General features: G+C 45.2%; 1 protein-coding gene across 3 annotated transcripts in view; it reads right to left on the reverse strand.

The window, feature by feature from the left end:
• LOC100624109 (neuroligin-4, X-linked) overlaps window positions 1–15579 on the reverse strand; it is a 300951-nt gene that overhangs the window by 6146 nt on the left and 279226 nt on the right. For all 3 annotated transcript variants that reach the window (XM_021080990.1, XM_021080992.1, XM_021080991.1), the window contains 2 exons: window positions 13447–13632; window positions 5312–6101 (listed from right to left, as the gene is read on the reverse strand). In XM_021080990.1, coding sequence (XP_020936649.1) covers window positions 5312–6101; window positions 13447–13632 — 976 coding nt within the window. The remainder of the gene's footprint in view (window positions 1–5311; window positions 6102–13446; window positions 13633–15579) is intronic.

Raw genomic sequence — 15579 nt, forward strand, 5'->3', positions numbered from 1 at the left:
TATGCACTCAGCCCTAACTCTACAGCCGTTCATTCACTGAGGTTAAAACACTTTGGGGCAAGAAAGGTCACTTCGAAAACCAGTCTTATGCCGCAACTCTTTCCAAGCCACCCTCCCCAACTGTTTCTTGACTTTTGCCAAGATTCAGCAAACACGGAAGGTAAATGAATCATAGGCCACATCAAAAGCAGAGGTGGCATCTGAACGCCAATGAAAAATACAAGTCCTTCTGTGCACTTGACCTACTCCAGTATATTTCAGTACATTGAACCAGGTGTTGCTGTTCTTACCTAACATACATGGGCTTCTTGGCCAACTGCCTTTCCACCTCTGAACTCCAGGGGCACCTAAGGTCTTCCACGTATAATGCTTAAAGTATTGTTCATGGCCACATCTTTTGTAGAGACCCTCGTCCTGCTCATTTTATCCACCTCTCCCCACAGAGAACCCAAACTGCATTGGTCCTTGATGCACGAGCATGATTTCCATTGACCTGTCAGGACCAACGCCTTACGTGTTTATCCCCAAAGAGATTGGATGTGACAAAGAGTTCAGGTCTGTGTGATTATTCATAAACCCTGGAATTTGTTTTCATGTCTCCTTGGCATTGCTTCACATTGATCAACACTCCCCGAGTAGTCTCTTTCGACTCTGGTCCTTGATGCTTCAGCTTCACTGTTCTTTTCTGGCACCGTTTTGGATGAGTCTTCTCACCTGGATCCCTGGACAGACCTTCAAAAGCATCCCCCTCCTCTGTTCTCCTCCCCCCGTCCTCCTTTCCCTCCTCCACTCCCTTCCTTCCCTTTAGGCTTGCCACAGTCATCATCCCAACATTATTTTTCTGTGCTTAATAAAAACAAACATTCGACATAATAAAACAGTCAACATACAGAATAAAACACAAGCAAACCAAACAAAACGTTGCACATACATGTAAGCCTAGACCTAAGGGCAGCACTGTTCGAGCTGGTCGTGTAACAAGAAATCTCAGAGTTCACACGCATGAACAATTAGGAACACTGGGGTGCCGTGACGCGGTGTCGCAGATGTGGCACTCCACACGGGGATCACGGCGAAGCGTGTTCCGATGCCACGGGATCCTTTTGTTCTCAGCCATGTGCTGTTAGAGTCATAGGACTGCATGTCCTTAGAACCAAGCTCCCGTGTCTCTAGTGCTTACACAGGGGTGGGCGATGGTAGGCAAGTGTATTCTATGCTATTCTGTGGGTCCCTGCCTGAGTATGAGTTCTGGACAACAGAGTCAGGCATGTCACCTCACAGGGACATCAAAAACTGGTTTCTCCCATGCTGCTCCCCTACTGGCTCCATACTGCCTCACGCTCCTTGGCTGGATCACTTTCTAGTTCCCGAGGGACAAAGAACTCTTCCTCCATGCAGGGCTGGTGATACTACTACCTAATTGAAATTAAGTACCTAGCAACCACCTCCCAACTCATGCTGTCTATTGGCAAATGCTAGACTTTGCCCATCAGCTCAACCACCCACCCCCTGCTGTCCCAAACCCATTCTTCACTGAAGGCAGATGGCTTGGAAATTTCTAATGTATGTTAGAAGCTGCACATTGCTTCCTAGGGGAGGGGCAATTCTGAGGAATGTCCTTGGAGGATGATTTGAGTTGTTTCAATGATCTTTCAAAATTCCCAGCATTAATATCCCCAAGGGTGATTTCAGCTGAACTTCACATAGACTGCAGAATCCAAAATAGCTCCTGCCTGGACAAGGACCAGATGCTTCAGCCTGCCAAGCAAGGCCCTCCCCCAGCAATTTGCTGTCACCTCCGTGAGAGCCCTACCTGATGTTGTCGACTACAGTCAGAAGACAGCTATTGTCCAAGCTGAGCCTCTGTACCTTCTCCAGCTGCACCAGCTACTTGAGCATCTTTATAAAGTACGCTCAACATATACCACTAATGGCCACATGGATAGAATGGGCCAGTAATTACGCCTAAGGTATTTTATGTCTCTGCAAATATGTTCCCCAATTGAGGGACGTGAACCACACACACTAGGGAAAATGATTTTAGGAACTAGAGGTACAGCCTTAAAAGGCACCCCACACTTGGGAGTCCCCACTGTGGTGCAGCAGAAACAAATCCAACTAGTATCCATGAGGATACGGGTTTGATCTGTGACCTCGCTCAGTGGGTTAAAGATCCAGTGTTGCCATGAGCTGTGGGGTCAGTCACAGACGCGGATTGGATCCCGTTTGCCGTGGCTGTGGCATAGACTGGCAGCTCTAGCTCCAATTCAGCCCCTCGCCTGGGAACTTTTATAATCTGCAGGTGCGTCCCTCGTCCCCCCCCCCCCACAAAAAAAAAAGCACTCCACGTGAAAAAGAAAAATTTTTTAAAAAAACACTCAACATTTTCAACCCTCACTTAGGCACTGACAGGTCCTGGTAAGTGTATTCATTTGTTGGTAGCCTTTCTTCACCATCTCATGACATTAATTAATTTCCTTTATCCTTTGCTTTCTTTTTTAGAAGAACAAGAGAGAACCCATCTCAGAGCCTTGGGCAGGCGAGAACTGCTAACGAGAATTTAATGGCTTTATTTGGATTTTGTCATTTTCTTTAATAGTTCAGTTAAAGCAGTGATGGATGATCCTAACTTTCCATGGAAGAAAATCCCATAAAGTTCATTTCTAAAGCACATTTAAGGGAAAAAGAAGGCAGGTGGCTGTAACAAAAGCAGTGATGCTGGGTTTAGACATTATGAAATGATAACAGGTTAGGAGGGGGAGGTAGTGAACGGGCATGGCCATGTTGGGCATGGCCACAGTGGGGCAGCTGCTCCTGCGGGTCTTTTTTGCTTTGAGAAAATGCAAAACTTCACAAGGGCAGCCATGACCTATCAGAGTTCTGGGACACCATTGGGCAATGGTCTGGCCTTTTTTTTTTTTTTGGCTTTTCAGGGCTGCACCCATGGCATCTGGAAGTTCCCAGGCTAGGGCTCCAATCAGAGCTGCAGCTGCCAGCCTACACCACAGCCACGGCAACACCAGATTCGAGCCGTATCTGCAACCTATACCACAGCTCAGGGCAACGCCAGATCTGCAATCCACTGAGCAAGGCCAGGGATCAACTCTGCATCCTCATGAAGACTAGTCGGATTCGTTTCCACGGCACCACTACAGGAACTCCTGGTCCTGCCTTTAAAAGGTTACATGTGCAAAGGTTTTCCTTTCAAATTCAGATATGCTGATGGTCCTAAGCTCCAGGACTTCCCCGTGGGATTTTCTTGGAACCAGGGTCCTTGCCAAGGTCATCAGTCAGGTTAAGATGAGGTCCTACTGGAGCAGGATAACCCCAAAAGCAATGACCAGTGCCTTCCAAGAAGATGGCCATATAAAGACAGATGTGTGGGAAGAAGGCTATGGGGTGACAGATGCAAAACTGGGCAAGAGGCAGCTGCAAGTCGGGCAATACCAGGCATCGCCAACAAACCCCCACATGGAATCCACATGGAAATACGCTCCTAACAGGCTCAAGGGGGAGCTGGGTGCTGCCCTCACCTTCACAGGGGTACTTGCAGCCTCCTGAAGGGTGACACAAAGCCCACGAGCTATTCTAAGCCACATGGTCATGGGCGCTTGGTTGCAGCAGCCCCGGGAATTTAAGAAACAAGGTTCCAGGATGTTCCATCAACATCCCTGCTCACGTGAATCTGTCTTCTCCTTGTCAAAGAAAGATCCTTGGGGGACAAGCCATCATCTCTCCCAAGGGGCTGTGCCTTCACCGTTTCCCACTGCCTGTCTTCATTCTAACTCACAAGGGGGGACTGTTCAGAGTGGGTATCCCTGTGGTGCATTTTCTACTCTGTAAATATGCCATCCTTTCCGTGACACTGCAGGACCAAGACTGCTGCCCCCCAGAGGATGGGGAAGGATGGTGACAAGAATGACACCTGCTCACACCCCGTAAAAATCGCTGCCCCTCCCCACCCCACGTCCTCTCCCTAGAACTACACACAGCTCGGGCACGGCAACGCTGTAGCACGTGTGGGTACCTCATCCCCCCCATCCACACCCAGCCATCCGCAGGAAGAGTGACCTTCCCCGGTGCCAGGAGCAGCTTCATTTTAAATTCTGCACCAGAAGCTCAAGGTTAATGATAGAAACACATCCAGGTGGAACAGAAGGAGAGCTCATTCATTTCCACAATTAGGTTATTAGAGAAGAGAAAATGAAAAGATGCTTTGATATCCATAGCTCTTTAAGATGGGGGGGGTGCTTTTTCTCTCACTGTTTGCAGAAGTCTGCTCGGTGAAATATGGGGGGACCCTGCTGTCGGTGTAACTCTGGTGTATTTTCTATTACATTTAGCCAATGAGCTTTCTACCTAGGTATACAGATAGATAGATACACAGATAAATATATGTACATCTGTGAAGTGTATATTTATTCATGAAATAAATGTGTGTATTTACAAATCAATACATTTGTAAATACATGTATACATGCAATAATTATCCTAACTGTGGAGAAACACTAAATGTGTCTATCCATAAATAGATGTGTATATATATATATAGATAGATACATGTTTTATATACACAATAGGATATCTTTATAAGTTAGGAGATTATGAGTTATTATATGTATTTTATATGTTTAGTATAATTTTTTACTGTGTATTATGAGATTTATTTCATTCCTTAGTGATGCAATAAACACACTTGGTCATGCGGCACAGGAGTTTTGATAAGTCTAGAATTTACCAAATGAGACAAGGTCCTATTTAGATTTGAAACGCCAGGATCCCCTTTCAACAGGAAAGACAAATATGTCTAACTTTCCCCAGGTGGTGGGAAGAAAAGAATTTTCTGTATGCATCTAGCACCTTAGGAGAAACTGGTTTGATAGAAACCAACTGAGAGGTGAAGAAAAATCAGGTCTCCCTAGACACTGGGGAAGAGGACAGTCCTTGGGGGGGGGGTGCATGTGTGTTTGCACGTGTGCACGTGTGGGAGCACAGTGTGTGCACCTCTGTGCATGTGTTTGTGCGTGTGTGCATGTGTGTTCATGTGTGTGCATACATGAGAATGCATGTTATGCGTGTCTGCAGTCATGGGTGCCTGTGCCTTTGTGTAAGCACGTGAGTGCCCATGTGTACATATGTCTGTGGGCGTGTGTGCAGGTGTGTGCATTGTGAGCACATATGTGTATGTGTGGATGCCTGCCTGTGGACCAAGATCTAGCGAGTCAGGGAAGCAACGCATCTATAGAGAAACCAGGCCAACTAGCTGGAGGGCAGTGACCTACTGGGGCGGGGGCAGGGAATGGGACCATACCCGGTTTTGGCGAAGTTTGTCCAGTAGGTCATGACCACTGCGCTGAGCATGACATCATTCTTGGAGAAGTTGCAGCTGAAGAGCTCGGTGGGACCGATCATGGGAATCCCGAAGACGTAGGGGACCTCGTCGCCGTGGGCCGAGTCGGCCCAGCTGGGCTTCATCTCGCTTTGGCAGTGGTGGTAGAAGGCGTAGAAGTAGGTGGGCGAGCCATACTGGGCGTGCAGGTCCGCGGTGGCCACGGCGGGCGCCACCCACTGGTGGTCCGTGAAGAGGGCCACCAAGGTTTTTCGCCGCGTCTCGGGGTTTTCCTTGTCGGCCCAGTCCGTGTACATAAACTTGATGGTTTCCCGCAGGGTGTCCTTGCCTTCCGGGTAGCCGTAGAGGTTGTCCACAAAGTTGGACACGGAGAAGTCGAAGTCGTTGGGCGTCACGCCGTCCTCGTTGTCCACAATGCCGTCCACGAACTTGAGCCCCTCCCCCTGGTTGACGCCCAGCATGATATCGTAGTTCAGGAACTCGCCCTGCTCCATGAGGATCTGGGGGTCGTCCGGGATCACGTCCCCGTCGATGACGGGCCCGAAGGAAATGTGGTACGTGGCCGGGGTGATGGTTTGCTGAATGAGCTCTTTGTAGTTCTTGTTCCGTAGGCAATCCACCATGTCCGTGGTATCCAGCATGTTGCAGCCGACTCTGTCCGCCAATATCCGAGTGTACTTGGCAGGCTGGTAGTTCACGGCCCAGCTGGACAGCGCAGTCCCGCTCTGGATGATGGCTTTCTGGAACAGACCTGCAGGTGCAAAATTGTGCACATGCAAATGAAAACCCACAGTGGAGAAAAGCCGCTTTGACTCAGCAAAGAAGGCTCCGATTGTCCCCGCCCCAAGGCGTGTGAATTTCTGGAAACAGGAGCATTCAGTTCTTTCACGGGGTTTCGAGCCCGTTCTCTGCCCCTCCCCCTCTGGCTGGACACTGGTTTTTAAGGGATGCTCTTAGACACACACACGCACACACACACAGTTTAAGAAAACGAAACTGTATTTACACTTCAGCTGCCGTGGTTAAAAACATGCAGTCTCTTTCTTCCTACCCAGTTTTGGGAAATGTCAGGGTCTCCACCCCCAATGTTCTATGATTGCAGCTCAGAGCAATCATATCCCTCATCCCCTAAAAAATATGCTTTGTGGCCTTAAATGGTCAAAGGGGCTATTTTTTCCCACTGCCTGAACCGGGTACCACTTTATGACGGGGTCGGGGAGGGATCAACCACCACCAGCTGAAGAGCACAAACCAGAATGCATTTTTAAAACAATTTTTTGAAAGATATAGTTGATTTACAATGTTCTGTCAATTTCTGCCATACAGCAGGATGCATTCTTATTTCCACCTTGCATATGCTGCAGGCGATAAAAATTTGGCATTAAAGTAATTAAATCAGCTATTCCTAACAAAATGCCCCCCTGAAATATATGCTTATCAAAAAAAAAAAAAAAAAAAACCAAAACAACCCATTCATTTCAAAATTGCATCCCTCCATAGCCTGGACTTTTGGATCACTTATCCTGACATATTTTAAACAAGTCTGTTTGGTGAGAAACTTGGAAACCCATGGGCTGGCGGCTTTCTGAGTCAAATTCTGTCACGCTTAAAATTTTCTGTCCCATCAGGCTAGTACAGGGGCACCGAGAAGTAAATAAAAGCCTATTTTTTACTACTCTAGGACAAGAGATGAGACCCTATAAAATCAGTCTTTCGGTCCTTATCTCTCCCCTGCTGTTTCCATGAACTCCAGCCAGATGTCCTTCTTTTACTTTATGAGTCACTGGGAGAATAAAGCATTCAAGTGCGGAGTCCAGCAGTTCGTGCCCTGTGGGTGATGTTTCAGGCCATGTCCAAACAAGCAAGCATGAAGAAAACATGATTGCAATCAGGAAAAGATGTGATTCTAAAGACTGGAGAATGGGGACGGGGAGGGAGTGGGATGGACTAGGAGTCTGGGGTTAAGAGATGCAAACTACTGCATTTGGAGTGGATAAGCAAAGAGATCCTGCTATATAGTACAGGGAATTATACCTAGTCACTTGTGATGGAGCATGATGGAGAATAATGTGAAAAAAGAATGTGTGTGTGTGTGTATGTATATATATATATGTGTGTGTGTGACTAGGTCACTTTGCTGTACAGTAGAAGTTGACAGAATACTGTAGAACTAGAGTGGAAAAAATAAAAATCATAAAAAAAAATAAAAAAACAGGAGTTCCTGTCGTGGTGCAGCGGTAATGAACCTGACGAGGATCCATGAGGATGTGGGTTTGATTTCTGGCTTCACTTAGTGGGATAAGGATCTGGCGTTGCCATGAGCTGTGGCTGTAGGTCACAGACGCGGCTCAGCTCTGGCATTGCTGTGGCTGTGGCATGGGCCAGCAGCTGCAACACGGATTTTGACCCCTAGCCTGGGAACTTCCATATGCCCAGGGTGCAGCCACTAAAATAAATTAAAAATTTTTAAATAAATAATGAAGAAAGAAAGAAAGATTGATTGGTGGACAAACTAAAGACACACAAGATGAACTGAAACTTTTTTTTGTTTGTTTGTTTTTTTGCTATTTCTTGGGCCGCTCCCGTGGCATATGGAGGTTCCCAGGCTAGGGGTCCAATCGGAGCTGTAGCCACCGGCCTACGCCAGAGCCACAGCAATGTGGGATCCGAGCTGCGTCTGCAACCTACACCACAGCTCACGGCAACGCCGGATCGTCAACCCGCTGAGCAAGGGCAGGGACCAAACCCGCAACCTCATGGTTCCTAGTCGGATTCGTTAACCACTGAGCCACGACAGGAACTCCAAAGATGACACACAAGATGAACTGAAACTTTCAATTGATCTGGCTTTGCCCCATACATCATCAAATTCCGGAAGGGGCCAATCCCCTAAGGTTTCTCATTGCGTTGGAAGTGTGCACATACAGACTTGTGTGTATGGCTCTCAAAATGAAGGTTGTGGAGCTGCTGTTGTGGTGCAGCAAAAACAAATCCAACTAGTATCCATGAAGATATGGGTTCCCTCCCTGGCCTCGTTCAGTGGGCTGCTGAGAGCTGGGGTGTAGGCAGGCAGCTATAGCTCCAATTCGACCCCTAGCCTGGGAAGTTCTATGGGTGAGGCCCTAAAAACCAAAAAACGATGAAGGATCTTCAGAAAACGAGGTCAAAATTTGGTGCACTGAAGACATGCAGAAATGTCAACAATCAGAAGGAGAAAAATGCTGCTAGAACTTGCATATTTTTTTCTCCCTCTCACCACTCCTGGCCATGATTGAGGTTTAGATATATTGGTCAGGGAAACCCATGCTAAACTGGAAGAGTTAAAGAACGTCATGGATTGTTCCTATTACAAAGTATGAGTCACTTTGGTATTTTCGTATCATGCCTTCTTGCCCCCCCCCCCCATTACGGTTATCATAGTCATCATATCTGCAATACCATTGTTAAGGAACAGTGCCACCCCCCCCCCAACAGGATCTGAGAGCTGCCTGAAATGGCATCCTTGTCCATGACAGGACCAAAGGAAATGTGATACCCAGCCAGGGTGATGGGCTGTGGAGTGGATTCTTGACATGATGCCTGCCAGTCTAATACATATCAAGCACAATTCTTAAAGCCAATTATTGGAATGTCAATTGGTACAACCACTATGGAAAACAGTATGGCGATCCCTCAGAAAACTAAATGTAGGACCCAGCAATCCCACTCTTGGGCATCTATCTGGACAAAAATTTCCTTGAAAAAGATACATGCACCCCTATGTTCACTGCAGCTCTATTCACAATAGCCAAGACATGGAAACAACATAAATGTCCATCAACAGATGATTGGATTAGGAAGATGTGGTGTATATATATACAATGGAATACTACTCAGCGATCAAAAAGAAAATGCCACTTGCAGCAACATGGATGGAACTAGAGACTCTCATACTAAGTGAAGTACGTCAGAAAGAGAAAGACAAATGCTATATGATATCACTTATATCTGGAATCTGATATACAACACAAATGAACCTTTCCACAGAAAAGAAACTCATGGACTTGGAGAACAGACTTGTGGTTGCCAAGGGGGAGGAGGAGGGAGTGGGATGGGTGGGAATCTGGGGTTCATAGATGCAAACGATTGCCTTTGGAATGGATAAGCAGTGAGATCCTGCTGTATAGCACTGGGAACCGTATTTAGTCACTTGTGATGGAATATGAGGGAGGATAACATGAGAAAAAGAATGTATATGTGTACGTGTGACTGGGTCACCTTGCTGTACAGTAGAAATGGACAGAACACTGTATACCAGCTATAATGGAAAAAATAAAAATCGTTTTAAGAAACCCCTAATTATTGTTTCTTCAAGTAAAGTCACATGTCCCTTATAACATTCATGTCTCTTTGGTCTCTTGGCTTTTTGTTTCATTCTCTGCTAGGAGAAGGCTGTGATGCACATCTCCAGGAAAACACCTTTTGCCCATGGGTAAGATGAGTTTATTAAGTTATATTGCTAGAAATGGAATTTCTAAAGCCAAAAGTCTATGTATGATTATAATTCTTTTTTTCCCTCTTTTTTCTTTCTTTTTTTTTTTTTTTTAGGGTGCTCCCATGGCATATGGAAGTTCCCAGGCTAGGGGTTACATCAGAGCTGCAGCCACAGCCATGCAGGATCTGAGCCGCATCTGCAATCTACACCACAGCTCACAGCAATGCCAGATCCTTAACCCAAAGAGTGAGGCCAGGCATCAAACCTACATCCTCATGGACACTATGTTGGGTTCTTAACCCACTGAGCCACCATGGGAACTCCTGGGATTCTTGATTCTAGGGCTGATGTTTTTTTTTTTTTTTTTTGGAGAGATGCTTTGTAGAAATGACCCATGCCAAGCACTGTCATAATCATTTCTGATCTGTTGATTGAAGTAATTAACATGTTTCCCCTAATGAGCTTGGGTGCACCTGTGTTGCATTCCAACAAAAGCTGGTTCCCACTCCTCTGTCAAGTGAGACCGGTGGTTCTATCTATTGAGAAATGGGTAAGTCAAGGTATGTTCTAAAATGCTCTAGCAATCATTATTACAATGATCTGCATGAGTACCCTCCCTCTTTCTTTTTTTGGATAAAGGGTTAAGACAAACACAAGCCTGCCATTCTTCTTCTCCTCAGCCATTCATTCAAAGACAAAGAATCAAGAAATTCTGATTTCAGAGGACTTGAAAATCAGCATCAGGCCTATCTTGTTAATGAGGAAATCAAGGCACAGAAAGAGTCAGACACTTTAACGTCATGCAGGAGGCAAGAAAAAAAATGGGATGCAGTCACCTGACATGATGGTCCTTCCCTTTGTTTAGCATGTTTATGGTACTTAAGAGAAAGAAGCTGCATTCAGAATGGATAAGCAATGAGATCCTGCTATATAGCACAAGAAACTAGATCCAATCTCCTGGGATAGACCATGATGGAAAATAATATTTTTAAAAAATGTATGAGAGATTCCACTGTGGTGTAGGTTGCAGCTGCTCCTCGGCTCCTAACCCTGGTGGAAAATTCCATATGCCAGGGGTGTGGCCATTAAAAAAAAGAATACATATATACATAAAAGAATATATATATGTGTGTATATGTGTGTGTATATATATACGGTGCTGGGTCCCTTTGCTATGCAGCAGAAGTTGGCACAATATTGTAAATCATTTTTTTATGTTTTTTTTTTTCCATTATAGTTGGTTTGCAGTGTTCTGTCAATTTCTACTATACAGCAAAGGGATCCAGTCATACATATATACATATACATATATATATGCATTCTTTTTCTCACATTATCTTCCATCATATTCCATCACAGGTGACTAGATAGAGTTCCCTGTGCTATACAGCAGGATCTCATTGCTTATTGACTCCAAATGCAATAGTTGGCATCTAATCAACTTATTTATTTATTTATTTATTGTTTTTTTGTCTTTTCTGGGGCGACCCCTGTGGCATATGGAGGTTCCCAGGCTAGGGGTCTAATCAGAGCTGTAGCTGCCGGCCTACGCCAGAGTCACAGCAATGCCAGATCCGAGCTGTACCTATGACCTACACCACTGCTCATGGCAATGCTGGATCCTTAACCCACTGAGCGAGGCCAAGGATTGAACCCACAACCTCATGGTTCCTAGTCGGATTCATGAACCACTGAGCCATGACAGGCAGTCCTATACTTTAATTTTTAAAAAAGAAGGTACTGCATGACGCTTCAAAGAAAAATAATTCCTTTAGGAGTTCCCTGGTGGTAGTGTGGGTTAAGGACCTGGTGTTAGCACTGCTGTGGCTCAGGTCCAACGTGCACACGCCCTGGGTATAGCCAAAAAAAAGCCTCTCCCTCCGTTTAATATTTCAGGTTCTTTTGATCTAAATGGTTCACATACCCCTGGAGCAATTCTTTATCTAGTGATACAGAAGGAGGCATAACACAACCTTAAGGATTTAGACTGTCAGTACGAATATGCTCTTGCACTTGCCAAGGTGTTCCAGGGCTACATTTTATCATTTTTTTCTTTTTGTTTCCTTTTTGCAGAGAGTGCCAGGAAGTTTACTACCAGCTTCCAGACCTCCAGGATCCAATCCCTGCTGACTTCTCTTTTAAGTCTCTCATCTGGGGAGTTCCCATCATGGCTCGGGTTTGACCCCTGGCATCACTCAGTGGGTCAGTGATCCGGTGTTGCCATGAGCTGTGGTGTAGGTCGCAGATGCCACTCGGATCCTGCATTGCTGTGGCTGCAGTGTAGGCCGGCAGCTGTAGTTCCGATTCTACCGCTAGACTGGGAACCTCCGTGTGCCTGCATGTGTGGCCCTAAAAAGAAACAAACTATCTGTCATCTGATAACTGCTGGAAACTTCTGTCAGTGAAAGACCAGAGGGCATCACCTTGAATGAGTTTGTACCAAAGAAGTGACTGGTCAAGGGCGACACGCTCTATCATGAAACCTACACGTGTACAACCCTTACCCACAAACTGTTCCCTTTCATGTAACTTCCATGCTGTAAAGTTAATAAAATTTAAATTTGACCAAATAAAATCAGAGAGGCAAAGGTAGGGTGTAGGCATGATGGAAAAAAGTCATTTTCCATCAATTACTTTTTTGGTTTTTTTTGGTCTTTTTAGGGCTGCACCTGTGGCATATGGACGTTCCCAGGCTACGGGCTGAACTGGAGCTGCAGCTGCTGGCCTGCACCACAGCCACAGCCATGTAGGATCTGAGGCACGTCTGCGACCTACACCACAGCTCACGGCAATGCCGGATGCTTCATCCATTGTTTGAGGCCAGGGATCAAGCCCACATCCTCATGGTTACTAGTTGGGTTTGTTACCACTGAGCCACAATGGGCAATCCCACCACCAATTATTTTAAGCCACAGTTAGTTGTCTTAAGTGGAAGTGAGAAAAAATATGTGGTTAACATGGTTAATAGCACTGGACTGCATATTTGAAAGGAGCTCAGAGAACAGATATAATGAAAATTCTCATCAGAAGGGAGAAACTTTGTAACTCAGTGGTGAAGAATGTTTGCTAGACTTATCTTTGTGATGGTTTCGCAATACAGACAATTTTTTTCTTTTTACAGCCACACCTGTGGCACATGCAAGTTCACCGGGCCAGAGGTCGAATCAGAGCTGCAGTTGCCAGCGACACCACAGCCACACGGAATCCAAGCTGCATCTGTCACCTACACCACAGCTCACGGCAACGCCGGATCCTTAAGCCACTGAGCAAGGCCAGGGATTGAACCTGCATCCTCTTGGATACTAGTTGGGTTTGCAACCTGCTAAGCCACCACAGGAACGCCTATACAAATACTGGTGATGTTATACACATGAAATTGATACAATGTTGTATGTCGACTATACCTTGATTTTTTTAAATGAGAAAGAAAGCTGAGTGAGAAGAGGGTTTGGATCCATGCCTTGTGGGGCCGTGTGTGTGTGTGTGTGTGTGTGTGTGTGTGTGTGTGTGTGTGTGTGAAATGTATGGGCACCCTGCATGCACCTAGGGCCAGAACTATACATGGGCTCTTTTCTTGGTCCCAGAGGATCCCCGCTGCCCTCTGTGGGGCTGCGTTTATTACCTTCTGAGTAGTGAGACAAGGTCAACAGGCTGACACAAGAGGCACCTGCACCGGAGCCAAAGATGGTCACTCTCTTGGGGTCCCCACCAAAGGCCCCGACGTTCTCCTCAATCCATCGTAAGGCCTGAATCTGATCCAGGAGTCCGTAGTTGCCTTTGGCCGCCTGGTCGCCGGTACTTAAAAACCCTGCAAAAGAAGACAGGATATAAATAGATGTTAGATAATCCACAAGGGCGTCCTGCAGAGCACAGGGAATGCTCCTCAATATTCTGTCCTCAGCTCTAAGGGGAAAGAATCTGAAAGAGAATGGATATATACAGACATCAGGGAATCACAGTTCTGTACACCTGAAGCTCATGCAACCTTGTCCATCAACTATGCTCCCATATATGATAAAGACTAAGTAGAAAAAAAAAAAATACAGAACTAGACTCAGACAGAGACAACAAACTTAGAGTTTGCAAAGGGGAACATGGGAGGGGGAGGATAAATGAGGAGTTTGGGAGTAACAGAGACACAGGACTATATAATAAAATCAATAACCAACCAGGACCCACTGTAGAGCATGGGGAAATCTATTCAATATTCTATAATAACTTACACAGGGAAAGAATCTGGAAAAGGATGCATGTACGTCTATGTATCCCTGAATCACCGTGCTGAACACCTGCAATTCACACAACCTTATCAATCAACTCTACTCCCATATAAAATAAAAATTAAATTGAAAAAAGTAAAAATAAAACGGACACAGGAAACAAACTAATGGTTAGCACAGAGAAACTACAACAGGTCTGGGGAAGATAAGTTAGGAGGTTGGGATACACATACAGACACGACAATGTGTAAAATAGATAAGCAACCAGGACCTACTGCACAGCATAGGGAACTATATTCAATATCCCAACCTATGTGAGAAAAGCATCCGAAAAAGAATGGATACTTGTCTGTATCCCTGAATCACTGCTGTACACCTGAAACTAATGCAGCCTTGTCCATCAACTGTACTCCAAAAACATTTTTAAAAACAATGAAAAAAAAAAGAACACCAGATATTGGGTTATCAACTGCACAAAGCATATAAACATCCCTGCTATTTGAAAGGCTACCTGATGGTTTATTTGCTTCATTCTTTAATGTTTCTCTCTATAAAGGAGCAGCAACAGTGTTGCATACTTTCCATGGCAGAAGATTACATTATGTAAATAACAGCTATGAGGGTTCTTGGATCTGCTGACACTGTGATAACACGTCTGTGTGAGTTGATATGGGGATACTGCATAAGGCAGAATGAATCTAAAATATTTACAATACGTGACAATATCAGAGATCTATACATGTGCCTGTATTTGAATCATCATTCCAAGTACGTGCTGGTTTTCCTTGGCAAAACAAAAATGACTCTTAAAAAAAAAAGGGAAAAGGAGTTCCCATCGTGGCTCAGCAGAAATGAATCTACTATCCATGAGGACACAGGTTCAATTCCTGGCCTCACCCAGTGGGTCAAGGATGCTGTGTTGCTGTGAGCGGGGGTGTAGGTCACAGACACAGCTCGGATCTAGCGTGGCTGTGGCTGAGGTGTAGGCTGGTGGCTACAGCTCCGATTCAACTCCCAGCCTGGGAGCATCCATATGCCTAGGGTGCAGCCCTAAAAAGACAAAAAAAAAGGGGTGGGGGGATTAGGTGTGTGGACATCAATATATAAGATTCTGTACCTTCTACATAAAAACACTATCGCTTAGGTTTTCCCCACCAAAGTACTTGATAATATTTTCATTTAACTCCTCTTAGTGCCTACATTTCAAAGCAAATTTTAGCCTCATGACATCCCACTCTTAAACAGTTTAGCACGCATCTCTGTTTTTCCACATAGAAAAAAAATTAGTTACAGGCAAAAACTCATATTTCTTTACATTTCCACAAAAACCTATGCATATTCAAATCTCCACCACTGTCCTCAAAATAGCCTAGGCCGATACGCTTTATTTTAAAAGGAAAGAGGAGTGTGTAGATTAAGGAATTAGATTTCACTCAAGGCCTCAAATTCTCCATTCCCCCTTCAAAGCTACCAATGAGGCAATTGGGGCACTTATAGTGATCCGTTTTACAGATCTATCTCAATTGCTGTTTTCC

The sequence above is a fragment of the Sus scrofa genome, chromosome Y (assembly GCF_000003025.6).
Source record: "Sus scrofa isolate TJ Tabasco breed Duroc chromosome Y, Sscrofa11.1, whole genome shotgun sequence".
Classification (NCBI taxonomy): domain Eukaryota; kingdom Metazoa; phylum Chordata; class Mammalia; order Artiodactyla; family Suidae; genus Sus; species Sus scrofa.